Source organism: Lissotriton helveticus, chromosome 7 (assembly GCF_964261635.1).
Source record: "Lissotriton helveticus chromosome 7, aLisHel1.1, whole genome shotgun sequence".
In the NCBI taxonomy this organism is placed as follows: Eukaryota; Metazoa; Chordata; class Amphibia; order Caudata; family Salamandridae; genus Lissotriton; species Lissotriton helveticus.
Window position 1 is genome coordinate 937,845,314 of NC_136068.1, and position 17,718 is coordinate 937,863,031.

At 39.7% G+C, this 17,718-nt stretch overlaps 1 protein-coding gene across 10 annotated transcripts in view; it reads right to left on the reverse strand.

The window, feature by feature from the left end:
• Positions 1 to 17,718, reverse strand: part of ARAP3 (ArfGAP with RhoGAP domain, ankyrin repeat and PH domain 3) — a 680,145-nt gene that overhangs the window by 177,495 nt on the left and 484,932 nt on the right. For all 10 annotated transcript variants that reach the window (XM_078653517.1, XM_078653514.1, XM_078653516.1 and 7 more), the window contains one exon: positions 2,635 to 2,709. In XM_078653517.1, coding sequence (XP_078509643.1) covers positions 2,635 to 2,709 — 75 coding nt within the window. The remainder of the gene's footprint in view (positions 1 to 2,634; positions 2,710 to 17,718) is intronic.

The following is a 17,718-nucleotide window of genomic DNA, read 5'->3' on the forward strand; positions in this document are numbered from 1 at the left end:
CAACTCTACTCTCAACCACTGCAGTCTATGCCAATTCACTTTACACCAATTTACTCAAAACCAAAGCACCCTACACCACTGTACCTACACCAACTACATTGCACCACTGCACTATACGCTGCTATACTCTACAATATTCAACTGTATGCCATTGCATGCTACACCACTTGACACCATTGTGCTCTATGTCACTGCACTGTATGCAACTTTATTCTACTCTGCACCACTGTACTTTGTTGCTGCTTTTTGCACCACTCTACTTTGCACCACTCTAAGCCTATGCACTCTATGCCATTCTACTGCACTTTACACCACTGCACCACTCTATGCAGCTATATTCTGCATCACTCCACTCCACTCTATGCACTGCACTCTAATATGCACCACTTCACTCTACTTTGCAATACTGCTCTCTCCACTCTATATCACTGTACTCTACGCCAACCCACTCTAAGCCACTCTAATATACTCTGTATAACAGCACTCTACTCTATACTATTGTACTATATGTCTCTTCACTCTACTCTGAAACAATCTACTCTATGCCACTGCAACCTTCCCCACTCTATTCCACTCTGCGCCACTCCACTTTGCCACTCCACACTACGCCACTCTGTTCTACACCGCTGTACACTATCCACTGCACTCTACACCAATGCTCTCCACACTACTTTACTCAAAACCAATACATTCTATGCCACTGTACTCTATGCCAATCTACTGTGCACCACTGCACTGTATTCCACTATACTTTACACCATTGCACTCTACACCATTCTACAGCATTGCACTGTTACTTTACTCTGCACTACTCTACACCACCGCACCCTACTCTACACCACAGTACTCTATGACACTCCACTCTAAAGCACTGCATTCTCTGTCGCTGAACTCTATGCCACTCTACTGCCACTTTACTTTATGCAAAAAGAACAATTGATGGATGGAATGGTGAATAATGTCAAATACTCACCCCTAACCAGAGATCTGGATCTAAATCCATTGTTTTTTTTCTCACCACACCACCCTAGTTTGGACCCCGCCATATGTAAATCAGTCCGGACCTTGCTCCCCACCTTACTCCCCATGGGAGCAGTCAAACCGGACTGCCAGGCCAGGTCCACTGTGGACAGGAAACAAGCATCCTAGGACTGGTATCGGGGTATCACTCACCATCAGCTAGAATAGCTTGACTCCAGTGGCATGGCGAGCACGGGACCCACATCTGGACATCCTTGTCCCACTCAGGGGCACATCATGCTCTACAAGACCTCTAAAACCATCCACTAGGACGGGCAGATGCTGGAGAAGAGACTCGTGCCCCAATCTCACAGAGTTTCGGTCTATAACCAATAGCTACTGTTCGATGCAGCCTAAATCACTGTGGATTTCTTTGAGTATTCCCGCATCTTTGGCGATACATATGCTGCATATGAAAGCTTTGAAGGACTCCCAACGGGGGGCCTGCGTGGTGACCTGGCCCAGTGTTAAGTGTAAAGTGTTTGGTAATGGAATTGTGTAACTCAGACTGGAACACGATATCATGCAGAGCGTTGTCAGGAAATCGCCAATGTCTCACCAGCCCCTTCCCCTGCCCCCATATGGTATGCAATGAAGTACTTAAACATTAATCATTTCACTATTCAATGTGTGCAGCATAGCATTCATAACAATGAGTGGACACATAAATTATATTATTATTCATCTACCTATCATGCTGTAGAATCAACATAACATATTAGATTACATGCCAAGAAATATAAATTGACTGTCAAAATGGTTAAACCAAATGGGAAATCACAAATCTGGATATTGATAAACTCTCAGGGATCGAAAATAAAGTGCCTTTGCACGTGCACTCACACAATGATACTCCAGGAAGATTAAACACATTAAACCCGCTGCAAAGAGCAAATAAAAAAGTTCTCAACTCTACATTCAGCTACAAATTATTATTAATCCAACAACACCAGAGTAAGTTGACACAATACAATAAGATTGCAAAGAACTGTGATAGAAAGGGCAATCTGAATTTATAAAGCTCTGACTCAACTCAAACAGCAGAAATTCACTATACGCGTGATCAGATGACACAACTAATTGTTCTCAGAGGTCTGTTTTATTTCCTTCAGTATAACACTTTGAAACACATTTAACAATCATGTAGGTGGTGGTACCCATAGAAAGAAATTGTTTAGTGCAACAATGACTTCAATAAGTGATTTGTCCAAAAATGGAGTAAAATCTATGTATGCCTCTATATATCAAAGCTAATTTCATAGACTTATCTCTATAATGCGATCTTTCACTTTACCCTAAGCATGCACAGGTTACATTTTATGTCCAAAGTTGTTCAACCCTCTTTTGATCTCTAAGCAATCCTGACATAAAAACACTGTTAAAATGTAAAGCATATTCAAACAGAGAGGTCGAGGTACACTATATAATTGGACAGATACATGAATATGTAGAAAGACTCTGGAGGCTCATCTCCTGTGGGACATATGGGCTGCTTCTTGTGGGTTTCGCCCACTGTGTAGATCACTTAAACCTGTTGAATGTTGGAAATATATTCCACATTCAGATTGACTGGAAGCCCAGCTGTAAAGTGCACATGACGTGGAATAACATTACCTTTAGAGTAACACAGCAGTCGGGCAGCTTGTGTTCAAGGTACACCTCGATAATCACATCTCCAGCTTGAGTCAACTGCCAAAAGAGAGTAAGATGCCTGTGGTGAGCTGGTTAAATACTTTAAAGTGATATACTCAGAGAGGTTGTAAACTCATTCAGACGATAAATCATTACAGAACAAATTAGGGAAGGGCACATTCAATTAAGGAACAGAGACTTTTGGACTAAAGCAAATTGGGAACATACACTGAAATAAACGTCCACACTAGGTGTATATGTGTGTGCAGGTGTACAGGAATGTAGTGAGGTTGGTTTGTAGAAACCAGATACTTACCGGTAACAACATTTTTGCATTTAAAGTTATAACTTACATTTCATGCAGGGATTCGGTCAAAAAGAATCACTTATTTTCACTATGTTTTAAATAGCGGGTGGAAACCACTGGCATGTCTGTAATGAAATTATCATGTAGTGGTGGTGGCGGTAGCGGTGGTGATCATTTATGACCTGAACAACATCATTGGAAATGAGCCGGGGTTCTGTTTCAAAATATCACTATTTAAGATGCACAGCTATTGTATAGGTAAGTAAATGGTTTCCACGGCAGGGTGGATCTGTTACAGATTTGCACGCTCCAAAGATTCTAGAGCAGTATTGTACACTCAGGAGGTTTGTCTGATGTTGAAGCTGGCATAAATAATATCTTAAGCAAAGTTTGGTCCATATGTGTGTTCCTCTTTTGAGGTAATCTTGTTGATCAGGGAATCTGAGGTGTTAACAGTAATTATTAACAACAGACTAGCACAAATGCTTGTTGCAAAATGCTGTTACATTTCTAATATGAACGACATCATCATCAGTACTCTGACAATATTTTGTTGTTCTATCAGGACAAGCATTATTTATAAGTTAAAATGTAAGGATAGAATTAAGAGGAAGAGAAGTTGTTAGGAGGGATAGAGGAAAAAGGAGAACATAAGGTAGAAGAGGTTGAAGGGGAGGTAAATCTGCATCCCATCAAAAAATACTATATCAGGAATTACAATAACGCCTCAATAAACCAGTCAAAGATCATTTAACTTACCTTCTGTAACATTTCTGGTGGATACTCTTTCTACCTGCAGATTCCTCACCTCGTGAATCTCACTCTGGTGCCAGATTGGACCAACAAGTTGAACAGCTCTGTTGTTTAGCTAAGTGGAGCCATGGCTCCTACTCAAGAGAGGTGCCTCCCTGGATGTGATGCCAAAGTGCCACCAGATGTTATGACAACGGTTTGTATCCTTTTCCCCACAAACATAGACGTGGAGATGAGAATGGCAAAACTAACCAGTATGCAGTGCAGGAACTAACTTGAATACATAGTAAACATGCCATGCTACTCCTCAGGATTTGGAACATCTTGATCAGAGAGGAATCCACTGTTAGATTGAGTATCCACCTTAAACATTGTTATATAGGTAAGTAACTTAGTCGTCTGATGGATACTTCTGCCAGCAGATTCAACACCTCAGAAATCAATACCAAAGAAGTATTCCCCAGGAGGAGAGTTTGAGAATAAAATATCAACAAGGGCCAAATCCTCCCAAACTTGGTTAAAAACCCTTGCAGTAATCCGAGGGAGAAAACAAAATATCAAATGAGGAACAGAACCAAACCTTTCCAAAATCCAGTGCATGCCCCAACTAAGAACGCTATCCGATAGCACAAAGCAAATGGCTGTGCCATCACAAGTGAGTCTGACGAACCCAAAGCCACCTATAAGGTAAAAACCTATCACAGTACCCTACAACATTACAATATTATTTCACAAATTTTTATATTTCTGTGTTTTTATGTGCTAAAATGATTCAGTATAACTACAACATGTCAGATGATCCAAGGTTAATCAAAATTGTTGACATTAACAATATCCATCCCGACTGGATAAATGCAAAAGCAGAAGGTCAATCTCCATTCCAATTTCTTTCAACAGGGTACAGAAACTGAATAGAGTGGGAAAGATAAGGAGATAATAAAGAGATGTGAGACTAGAAGGATTCTAGTCCCATCCCTTGTTTGGCACACACATTCACGAAGTTACTTTCATGGAAGAAAAGCTACTTCTATACAATGTTCGTATTCATTTCTTTGAATTTATTTGATGTTCATTTTTTAAACATATTCCGTTGGTTTCTTAACTTTCAGAAAACTCAATTTCAAGCTCGGGCTTGTTTATATTCCACATTTCCAATGCATTTCGAGCATTTGATATGCTCTTCATCAGGGAAATAGACACTAGAAATAATAATATATACAGACGGTTGTTAGTAGTAATCGAATTGACTGTTTGCATAACGTTCAGAGATTAGGCAGTGGAACATTTCAACAAAAATAGTCACAGTGCAAAAACATGTTTAACTGTTGTTAAAAAACTGGTGCAGGGATACATTTCGTTCATGTTATTTACATGCATGAGTAAACTATGATTCAAATCACAATTTAGGTTAAAGACGCAATGGTTATCTTACATGCCCTTCGTTGTGCGGTGTCTTAGGAATCTGTAATGAAACGGGAAAAACAAGGGAGGGTTTGTCAATGCCTGTAGGCAATGCGGTGGTTCGTGAGGTTGGTGTGGGTTTAAGCGGCAAGGGACACTGACCTGTTTCAAAACGGGTAGATGAAAGCTATCCGGGGATCTGCTCTGAAAAACGCCGGCGAAGCAATGGTTTCCCGCGTTTCTGCCATTCAATATATTAGGTGTCACGTGGTCTAGCCCGTAGATAGAAGTAGAAGGCAGACTATGCCGGTTAGGTTAGGGTCTAACTTCTACATGGAAGTAACTTCAAAAAGCCGGGTATTCTGAAGATTAACTAATTAAAACTAAGAGTTAAATGGTTACATTGTAGGCTTTAAAGGGATATAAGGAAAATGAATATAAAAAGATGAATATGGAAATATCGTAAAAGTTGGACATTATGGGAATTGAACCGGGTGTGTGTGGCTTAGTGTGTTGCTTATGCTACTGTGTTCACTGTTATGGAATTAGTGTTAAACCGATTACTTGGAAGTACATAGTGTCAAAGTGGGGATATGCACAATAACAACAAGATCAATACAGAGAGCAAGTTAATCATAAATAACATGAAAACTCAATTCTTTCATTAATCCCCATGGGATTTTGAGTAGACAGTCTATGGATCCAATAGTTCTCACGTTGTAGGAGGAATTTATTATTGTCTCTCCCTTCTTGTTTTTGTATTGTCTCAAGTACAATATATTTCATTTGAGAAACGTTGTGTTGCTTTTCAGTGAAATGGGCAGACAACGCTGACTTCATATTCTTAAGTCTGATATTAGACTTATGTTCTGTGAGGCGTGTCTTAATGCGGCGCTCAGTTTTGCCTATATACATTTTCCCACAAGGGCACTTTATACCATATATCAAATTATTGGTATCGCATGTTGCATTCACTCTGAGCTTGATAGGATTACCTTGACTTGGATGGTTCACAGTGTTACCCTTAATAATGTTATTGCAATGTCCGCAGTTTAAGCAGGGCTTAGTGCCTGCATAAGTTGTGTGTTCTTTAGGTTTACTTTGCAATATTTCTCCCAGGTTTTTCGCTCTCGTATATGCAAATAAAGGTGGTTGGCTGAAAGTGTTTCCAAAGTCCGGTTCAAGGTTAAGGATCGACCAATGTTTCATTATGGTTTGTTTGAACTGTCTGCTGCTGGTCGAGTATTTTGAAACCACTACTATCCGTGTTTGCTCAGGCTTACTTGTTGGTGTTAGCAATTTCCATCTGTCTGACTCCTCTATTCTTTTTTTGGTTTCTTGTACCAGAGATGTCGGATAGCCTCTTTTCCTAAATTTATCAGACATTTCGTCGAGTCTAGTTTTGAGAATGGTTTCATCTGACGCAATTCTCTTGACTCTTGCCATCTGGGAATATGGTAAGTTGTGGATCAGGTTTGGTTCATGAAAGCTGGAGTGTAACAACATGTTATTCCTGTCTGTGGGTTTAACATACAGGTCTGTAATGAATCCATTTGGTGTTGTGGTTATTTTAACGTCCAAAAAATTGACTGTGGTATCCGAAATGTCCCATGTGAGTTGGATTCTTTGGTCTATGGAATTGAATTTCGTGAGCGCCATAGTCAGTGTCTCTTCCGTGTCCGTCCATATGATGAAGAAATCATCTATGTAGCGTAGTATCATTCTCAAATGATTGGTCCATCCGGGGTCTTTCAAGATGTGTTGGGTTTCATACCAGTGCATAAAGATATTGGCATACACAGGTGCCGCCGAATTGCCCATTGCCATCCCGGTGAGTTGTTGGTACCACTCATCATTAACTTTAAAATAACTGTGATAAAGCGTGAAATACATAAGTTCCATAAGAAACAGCTGGAAATCTTGGTCCAAGTTCGTGTTCAGTAAAGCTGATTCCATTGCTTCAATCCCCATATCATGGGGTATGCTGGTATATAGGCTACAGACATCTGCAGTGCATAAGATCACTTTCTCTGTTTCATTGAATGTGATTTGTTGTAATTTCAACAAGAATTGCGATGTGTCTTTAATGTACGTTACCGTGGATTGTACTGATGATTGAAGATATTTGTCAATCAATTGTCCAATTGGTTGATGTATAATTCCTCTGGTAGACACTATAGGCCTCATAGGAGGGTCTCTCAAGTTCTTGTGTATTTTGGGTACCATTCTCAAGGTTGGACTTCTGGGGTTGGTAGTTAACAAAAAGTTTTTGGTTCTTTCTGTAATGATTCCCTGTTGATGTGCTTTGTCAGTGATGAGTTTTAACACCTTCAGATATTCTTGAGTGGGATTTGATTCCAATCTAAGATAAGTTCTCTGATCACTAACATGTTCCATCACCTTGTCCTTGTACATCTGTGTGTTCATAATCACGATTGCTCCTCCTTTGTCCGCTTTGGTAACAGTTATGAGGTCATTCTCTGCTATTTTATTAAGGGTGTCCAGATCTTTTTGTGTGATGTTTCTGGTTTTTGGTTTGGTGTGTTTAATTTTTTTAAGATCCTGTTTTACTAGGTTCTCAAACAGATCTAGTGTCTTGTGACTTGTTGGCGCTTGGAATGAACTTACTGGACGTAATCCCAATAATTGGTCCTTTGTTTCTTGTGGTCGCTCCGGTATTACATTGTCAAAGAAATGTCTAAGTTTGAGCTTCCTCATAAGCTTGAAGAAGCTAACTTCGTGTTCCAGGTGGTCTGTGGAGGTGGTAGGGACAAATGAGGTGCCCTTTTCAAGTAGTTGCAATTCGTGTTTGCTGAAGTCCTGGTCACTGATATTAATCACAAGCTGTTCTGTGGTCAATTCTTCTTGGGTTTCTTTTCTTTCTCCTTGGTTGTGGTTGTTGTGCTCCGAGTGCTCGGAGGGTCTCTTTCTTTTTCCTTTTCTTTGCCCTCTCCTGGGTCTCCTTTTTGTGCTTGGCCCTGGTCTAAAAAAGGACTCTTGTCGCGTGTTAAACTAGTGGTCGGTTCCACTGTCGAAGGTTCTGTCTGTGGTGTTCTTGTGGGTTGTCCTTTACGTGTTCTTTGGCCAGGATCACTATCCGTGGAGGAGGTATCCGTATTCGAGTTGTAAGGGCGGTTTCTTCGTTTTTGTGCATAGATGTCGGCCCATGTGTAGACCTCGTCTAGCCGGTAATCCAAGGTGTCTCGCTTGAATTTACGAATTTTTCTTTCATTGATCTCCCTGGTGTGTTTGTCAATTTGGGTTTTCATGTCTTCTAAAGTAGTTTTGAGTTCCTCTTCTGTCATCATTTTGCTGAGTTCAGTGGAAGTTTCTTGGATTTCAGTGACGATTTCTTCTAAGATCCCAGATAATTCTTGGATGATTAAAAGAATTAGATCCAATGAGCACTTATTGAGGATTTCATACCACCGTTCCTGGAATTTTTTTGAATGTTTACATAAGGACGGTTTAAGTGCTATTCTGAGCCCCCGAGGTATGCGTTGGTTCCTATGGTACTTGATAAGGGTGCTGGCGTGAAGTTGTTGATTAGTTTTCCTCTTCATTAGATATAGTAATTGTTTTATGTTTTGCTCTTTGGATTTACTTGACGCTTCTTGCGCAATTTCCTCCCTGATCAATGAATAAATTTGGTCCACATCCTTTTCCTCGAATGCAAAGGTGGAGGCTCTGGCCTCTGTACTTTTAGATATTTCTTCATAGTTAGACATCATGTGTCATTAAAGGTGGAGAATTATTTAGAAAATGTAGATGCGTGCTATCCTTCCAGTGGACGCTCTGAAGGTGAATGTCATTAATTTTTTGGGATAGATGCACTGCTGTAATGTTACTTGACATGTAATCTTTTTTGTTCAATTGGTGGTGCACAACAAGGAGGCGTCGAGTGTCCTGCGACGTCAAAACTATAATAAAGAGATGTGAGACTAGAAGGATTCTAGTCCCATCCCTTGTTTGGCACACACATTCACGAAGTTACTTTCATGGAAGAAAAGCTACTTCTATACAATGTTCGTATTCATTTCTTTGAATTTATTTGATGTTCATTTTTTAAACATATTCCGTTGGTTTCTTAACTTTCAGAAAACTCAATTTCAAGCTCGGGCTTGTTTATATTCCACATTTCCAATGCATTTCGAGCATTTGATATGCTCTTCATCAGGGAAATAGACACTAGAAATAATAATATATACAGACGGTTGTTAGTAGTAATCGAATTGACTGTTTGCATAACGTTCAGAGATTAGGCAGTGGAACATTTCAACAAAAATAGTCACAGTGCAAAAACATGTTTAACTGTTGTTAAAAAACTGGTGCAGGGATACATTTCGTTCATGTTATTTACATGCATGAGTAAACTATGATTCAAATCACAATTTAGGTTAAAGACGCAATGGTTATCTTACATGCCCTTCGTTGTGCGGTGTCTTAGGAATCTGTAATGAAACGGGAAAAACAAGGGAGGGTTTGTCAATGCCTGTAGGCAATGCGGTGGTTCGTGAGGTTGGTGTGGGTTTAAGCGGCAAGGGACACTGACCTGTTTCAAAACGGGTAGATGAAAGCTATCCGGGGATCTGCTCTGAAAAACGCCGGCGAAGCAATGGTTTCCCGCGTTTCTGCCATTCAATATATTAGGTGTCACGTGGTCTAGCCCGTAGATAGAAGTAGAAGGCAGACTATGCCGGTTAGGTTAGGGTCTAACTTCTACATGGAAGTAACTTCAAAAAGCCGGGTATTCTGAAGATTAACTAATTAAAACTAAGAGTTAAATGGTTACATTGTAGGCTTTAAAGGGATATAAGGAAAATGAATATAAAAAGATGAATATGGAAATATCGTAAAAGTTGGACATTATGGGAATTGAACCGGGTGTGTGTGGCTTAGTGTGTTGCTTATGCTACTGTGTTCACTGTTATGGAATTAGTGTTAAACCGATTACTTGGAAGTACATAGTGTCAAAGTGGGGATATGCACAATAACAACAAGATCAATACAGAGAGCAAGTTAATCATAAATAACATGAAAACTCAATTCTTTCATTAATCCCCATGGGATTTTGAGTAGACAGTCTATGGATCCAATAGTTCTCACGTTGTAGGAGGAATTTATTATTGTCTCTCCCTTCTTGTTTTTGTATTGTCTCAAGTACAATATATTTCATTTGAGAAACGTTGTGTTGCTTTTCAGTGAAATGGGCAGACAACGCTGACTTCATATTCTTAAGTCTGATATTAGACTTATGTTCTGTGAGGCGTGTCTTAATGCGGCGCTCAGTTTTGCCTATATACATTTTCCCACAAGGGCACTTTATACCATATATCAAATTATTGGTATCGCATGTTGCATTCACTCTGAGCTTGATAGGATTACCTTGACTTGGATGGTTCACAGTGTTACCCTTAATAATGTTATTGCAATGTCCGCAGTTTAAGCAGGGCTTAGTGCCTGCATAAGTTGTGTGTTCTTTAGGTTTACTTTGCAATATTTCTCCCAGGTTTTTCGCTCTCGTATATGCAAATAAAGGTGGTTGGCTGAAAGTGTTTCCAAAGTCCGGTTCAAGGTTAAGGATCGACCAATGTTTCATTATGGTTTGTTTGAACTGTCTGCTGCTGGTCGAGTATTTTGAAACCACTACTATCCGTGTTTGCTCAGGCTTACTTGTTGGTGTTAGCAATTTCCATCTGTCTGACTCCTCTATTCTTCTTTTGGTTTCTTGTACCAGAGATGTCGGATAGCCTCTTAACCTAAATTTATCAGACATTTCGTCGAGTCTAGTTTTGAGAATGGTTTCATCTGACGCAATTCTCTTGACTCTTGCCATCTGGGAATATGGTAAGTTGTGGATCAGGTTTGGTTCATGAAAGCTGGAGTGTAACAACATGTTATTCCTGTCTGTGGGTTTAACATACAGGTCTGTAATGAATCCATTTGGTGTTGTGGTTATTTTAACGTCCAAAAAATTGACTGTGGTATCCGAAATGTCCCATGTGAGTTGGATTCTTTGGTCTATGGAATTGAATTTCGTGAGCGCCATAGTCAGTGTCTCTTCCGTGTCCGTCCATATGATGAAGAAATCATCTATGTAGCGTAGTATCATTCTCAAATGATTGGTCCATCCGGGGTCTTTCAAGATGTGTTGGGTTTCATACCAGTGCATAAAGATATTGGCATACACAGGTGCCGCCGAATTGCCCATTGCCATCCCGGTGAGTTGTTGGTACCACTCATCATTAACTTTAAAATAACTGTGATAAAGCGTGAAATACATAAGTTCCATAAGAAACAGCTGGAAATCTTGGTCCAAGTTCGTGTTCAGTAAAGCTGATTCCATTGCTTCAATCCCCATATCATGGGGTATGCTGGTATATAGGCTACAGACATCTGCAGTGCATAAGATCACTTTCTCTGTTTCATTGAATGTGATTTGTTGTAATTTCAACAAGAATTGCGATGTGTCTTTAATGTACGTTACCGTGGATTGTACTGATGATTGAAGATATTTGTCAATCAATTGTCCAATTGGTTGATGTATACTTCCTCTGGTAGACACTATAGGCCTCATAGGAGGGTCTCTCAAGTTCTTGTGTATTTTGGGTACCATTCTCAAGGTTGGACTTCTGGGGTTGGTAGTTAACAAAAAGCTTTTGGTTCTTTCTGTAATGATTCCCTGTTGATGTGCTTTGTCAGTGATGAGTTTTAACACCTTCAGATATTCTTGAGTGGGATTTGATTCCAATCTAAGATAAGTTCTCTGATCACTAACATGTTCCATCACCTTGTCCTTGTACATCTGTGTGTTCATAATCACGATTGCTCCTCCTTTGTCCGCTTTGGTAACAGTTATGAGGTCATTCTCTGCTATTTTATTAAGGGTGTCCAGATCTTTTTGTGTGATGTTTCTGGTTTTTGGTTTGGTGTGTTTCAAGCGAGACACCTTGGATTACCGGCTAGACGAGGTCTACACATGGGCCGACATCTATGCACAAAAACGAAGAAACCGCCCTTACAACTCGAATACGGATACCTCCTCCACGGATAGTGATCCTGGCCAAAGAACACGTAAAGGACAACCCACAAGAACACCACAGACAGAACCTTCGACAGTGGAACCGACCACTAGTTTAACACGCGACAAGAGTCCTTTTTTAGACCAGGGCCAAGCACAAAAAGGAGACCCAGGAGAGGGCAAAGAAAAGGAAAAAGAAAGAGACCCTCCGAGCACTCGGAGCACAACAACCACAACCAAGGAGAAAGAAAAGAAACCCAAGAAGAATTGACCACAGAACAGCTTGTGATTAATATCAGTGACCAGGACTTCAGCAAACACGAATTGCAACTACTTGAAAAGGGCACCTCATTTGTCCCTACCACCTCCACAGACCACCTGGAACACGAAGTTAGCTTCTTCAAGCTTACGAGGAAGCTCAAACTTAGACATTTCTTTGACAATGTAATACCGGAGCGACCACAAGAAACAAAGGACCAATTATTGGGATTACGTCCAGTAAGTTCATTCCAAGCGCCAACAAGTCACAAGACACTAGATCTGTTTGAGAACCTAGTAAAACAGGATCTTAAAAAAATTAAACACACCAAACCAAAAACCAGAAACATCACACAAAAAGATCTGGACACCCTTAATAAAATAGCAGAGAATGACCTCATAACTGTTACCAAAGCGGACAAAGGAGGAGCAATCGTGATTATGAACACACAGATGTACAAGGACAAGGTGATGGAACATGTTAGTGATCAGAGAACTTATCTTAGATTGGAATCAAATCCCACTCAAGAATATCTGAAGGTGTTAAAACTCATCACTGACAAAGCACATCAACAGGGAATCATTACAGAAAGAACCAAAAACTTTTTGTTAACTACCAACCCCAGAAGTCCAACCTTGAGAATGGTACCCAAAATACACAAGAACTTGAGAGACCCTCCTATGAGGCCTATAGTGTCTACCAGAGGAAGTATACATCAACCAATTGGACAATTGATTGACAAATATCTTCAATCATCAGTACAATCCACGGTAACGTACATTAAAGACACATCGCAATTCTTGTTGAAATTACAACAAATCACATTCAATGAAACAGAGAAAGTGATCTTATGCACTGCAGATGTCTGTAGCCTATATACCAGCATACCCCATGATATGGGGATTGAAGCAATGGAATCAGCTTTACTGAACACGAACTTGGACCAAGATTTCCAGCTGTTTCTTATGGAACTTATGTATTTCACGCTTTATCACAGTTATTTTAAAGTTAATGATGAGTGGTACCAACAACTCACCGGGATGGCAATGGGCAATTCGGCGGCACCTGTGTATGCCAATATCTTTATGCACTGGTATGAAACCCAACACATCTTGAAAGACCCCGGATGGACCAATCATTTGAGAATGATACTACGCTACATAGATGATTTCTTCATCATATGGACGGACACGGAAGAGACACTGACTATGGCGCTCACGAAATTCAATTCCATAGACCAAAGAATCCAACTCACATGGGACATTTCGGATACCACAGTCAATTTTTTGGACGTTAAAATAACCACAACACCAAATGGATTCATTACAGACCTGTATGTTAAACCCACAGACAGGAATAACATGTTGTTACACTCCAGCTTTCATGAACCAAACCTGATCCACAACTTACCATATTCCCAGATGGCAAGAGTCAAGAGAATTGCGTCAGATGAAACCATTCTCAAAACTAGACTCGACGAAATGTCTGATAAATTTAGGAAAAGAGGCTATCCGACATCTCTGGTACAAGAAACCAAAAAAAGAATAGAGGAGTCAGACAGATGGAAATTGCTAACACCAACAAGTAAGCCTGAGCAAACACGGATAGTAGTGGTTTCAAAATACTCGACCAGCAGCAGACAGTTCAAACAAACCATAATGAAACATTGGTCGATCCTTAACCTTGAACCGGACTTTGGAAACACTTTCAGCCAACCACCTTTATTTGCATATACGAGAGCGAAAAACCTGGGAGAAATATTGCAAAGTAAACCTAAAGAACACACAACTTATGCAGGCACTAAGCCCTGCTTAAACTGCGGACATTGCAATAACATTATTAAGGGTAACACTGTGAACCATCCAAGTCAAGGTAATCCTATCAAGCTCAGAGTGAATGCAACATGCGATACCAATAATTTGATATATGGTATAAAGTGCCCTTGTGGGAAAATGTATATAGGCAAAACTGAGCGCCGCATTAAGACACGCCTCACAGAACATAAGTCTAATATCAGACTTAAGAATATGAAGTCAGCGTTGTCTGCCCATTTCACTGAAAAGCAACACAACGTTTCTCAAATGAAATATATTGTACTTGAGACAATACAAAAACAAGAAGGGAGAGACAATAATAAATTCCTCCTACAACGTGAGAACTATTGGATCCATAGACTGTCTACTCAAAATCCCATGGGGATTAATGAAAGAATTGAGTTTTCATGTTATTTATGATTAACTTGCTCTCTGTATTGATCTTGTTGTTATTGTGCATATCCCCACTTTGACACTATGTACTTCCAAGTAATCGGTTTAACACTAATTCCATAACAGTGAACACAGTAGCATAAGCAACACACTAAGCCACACACACCCGGTTCAATTCCCATAATGTCCAACTTTTACGATATTTCCATATTCATCTTTTTATATTCATTTTCCTTATATCCCTTTAAAGCCTACAATGTAACCATTTAACTCTTAGTTTTAATTAGTTAATCTTCAGAATACCCGGCTTTTTGAAGTTACTTCCATGTAGAAGTTAGACCCTAACCTAACCGGCATAGTCTGCCTTCTACTTCTATCTACGGGCTAGACCACGTGACACCTAATATATTGAATGGCAGAAACGCGGGAAACCATTGCTTCGCCGGCGTTTTTCAGAGCAGATCCCCGGATAGCTTTCATCTACCCGTTTTGAAACAGGTCAGTGTCCCTTGCCGCTTAAACCCACACCAACCTCACGAACCACCGCATTGCCTACAGGCATTGACAAACCCTCCCTTGTTTTTCCCGTTTCATTACAGATTCCTAAGACACCGCACAACGAAGGGCATGTAAGATAACCATTGCGTCTTTAACCTAAATTGTGATTTGAATCATAGTTTACTCATGCATGTAAATAACATGAACGAAATGTATCCCTGCACCAGTTTTTTAACAACAGTTAAACATGTTTTTGCACTGTGACTATTTTTGTTGAAATGTTCCACTGCCTAATCTCTGAACGTTATGAAAACAGTCAATTCGATTACTACTAACAACCGTCTGTATATATTATTATTTCTAGTGTCTATTTCCCTGATGAAGAGCATATCAAATGCTCGAAATGCATTGGAAATGTGGAATATAAACAAGCCCGAGCTTGAAATTGAGTTTTCTGAAAGTTAAGAAACCAACGGAATATGTTTAAAAAATGAACATCAAATAAATTCAAAGAAATGAATACGAACATTGTATAGAAGTAGCTTTTCTTCCATGAAAGTAACTTCGTGAATGTGTGTGCCAAACAAGGGATGGGACTAGAATCCTTCTAGTCTCACATCTCTTTATTATAGTTTTGACGTCGCAGGACACTCGACGCCTCCTTGTTGTGCACCACCAATTGAACAAAAAAGATTACATGTCAAGTAACATTACAGCAGTGCATCTATCCAAAAAAATTAAAGATAAGGAGATGGCATTCAGAGCTGCAGTACTATGGCATGAGATACAAAGATGGAAAACCTACCAAATCAGTAGCCCTAATACAGACGGAAAAGGGAACAGTTAAAAAACGTAATTGTGTATGGTACAAAATACACATTTTTTAAAGGAATACCAAATTAGTCCCCACTGAGGGTTCATAACAGTGGAGACAAAACGGTACAAAACAAACCGGCAAAAGGAGCCCCAGCAAGCTTGTTGGCTAAAACCCAAATGAAATATACCAACATGTAAGGGTGAAGAGGGAGGATAGTGACTCTACCCGAGTACCTCAGAAGAAGGGACTTGGTACCAACTTGCACAGATCAACAGAGGCTATCGCCATGACAACAGCCAATACACAAATAACTTAGCACAACAGCCCACGCTGTCTCAACCGAAATCCGGAGCCAAGATAACGAGGTATTAAAAATGCACAAATAATCTGATCCTCCAATAAGATGTAGTGAAAGCCAAGGAAGTTGGAGCACAAGATCAAATAAGAAGCGGCAGAGCTGTAACCCACCCTTCCACTGCTGTGAGTAATTAATTTTCATTAAAAATATAAATGCTTAACATAAGTTTGGTTCAGTTAGCATAACGAGGCTGCACAACGCCACATTAAGAAAAGTGCATGTTTAAATGTTGTGCACAAGCATTGTTTTCATTTAGCTTTTTAGAAAATTACTGAAATTGAGCTGCAGGTACTATCTGTGTCTGTACGTAAAGTAACCTTTTTTCTGCTAGAGTTCTCGGCTGAAGCATTGTGCTTTTAAAAGACTCCAGGGTCATGAGCTACACCTCCATTTCTGTGTTAGTAATGCAGAACAGTCCATTGTTTTAAGGTACATTTCTCATGTTTCTGTCCTATGAAAATCATTTTCTTGTAGATATTTTTGAAATTAACAGCTTAATTTTCTTAATACACAAGTAACATTTTAGTGCTGTTGTTCTAAATAAGAACATGCCATGCATTGTGTGCGGTTTGTGTCTAAAATACAAAGATGTGCTACTTAGGATGGGGTTAACATCATTCTATTGTTTCACTAGGGGGAGCCAGAAGTTGTGTGGTTCTTTTGGATTTATGGTTGTTATTATTCATTTGGCTATCTTTATAAGTGCTGTGAATATTTAGTTTTTTAAAGTAATTGTCTTGGCTGATTATTTGAGCCCAGGAATCTCCCTTTCTCGTGCACTGACCCTTCATCATGTTATTTGAGTTGGAGAGTAAACCGTTTTTGGGGGAGGATGTGTAGGAAAATTAATTAAATGCCTGCAGATTAATTAAAGGCTATTTAGTATTTTGTACAGGAATGTGAAGGGCTAAGGTTAATTAGTGGCTAATGTTAATACAATGAGACCCTCATGGACAATCCAGACAATTGGTGAACTGTGGACAGGTGGACTGTCATATGGTGAAGTTGTCCTGTTTGTGCAGGCAGGCAGAGAGGTGATTTGGCTGTCCATTCCGAAAGGTGGACTGCTGAGTATGACTTCAAGGAGATGTGGTGTGTCTAGCACAGTGTAATTTGCAACAGGGTTTGTGATTGCGCCCATGTAATGTTATGGAACTGTGTTTTGCGTGTGTAATATTATTAGCCATTAGTGATGGTGCATGTTAAAATATTCTTGTGATTATTTTGTCTTAACACTATACATTTTATGTGAAGATTCTGGATGTTCTGGGGAACTCACAAGTTTGGTATAGTGCCTGTGGAAGTTAAAACGTCTGGCACCATGTTTACGTTTTTGAGTTCAGGATTCCTTAAATAGTTTAATTATGAGTGTACTAACACTGGAGAGGAACAGTGAAAGTGTATTGAGCAAAAACAAAGTTTAAATGTATCTATAATAGTTCTAT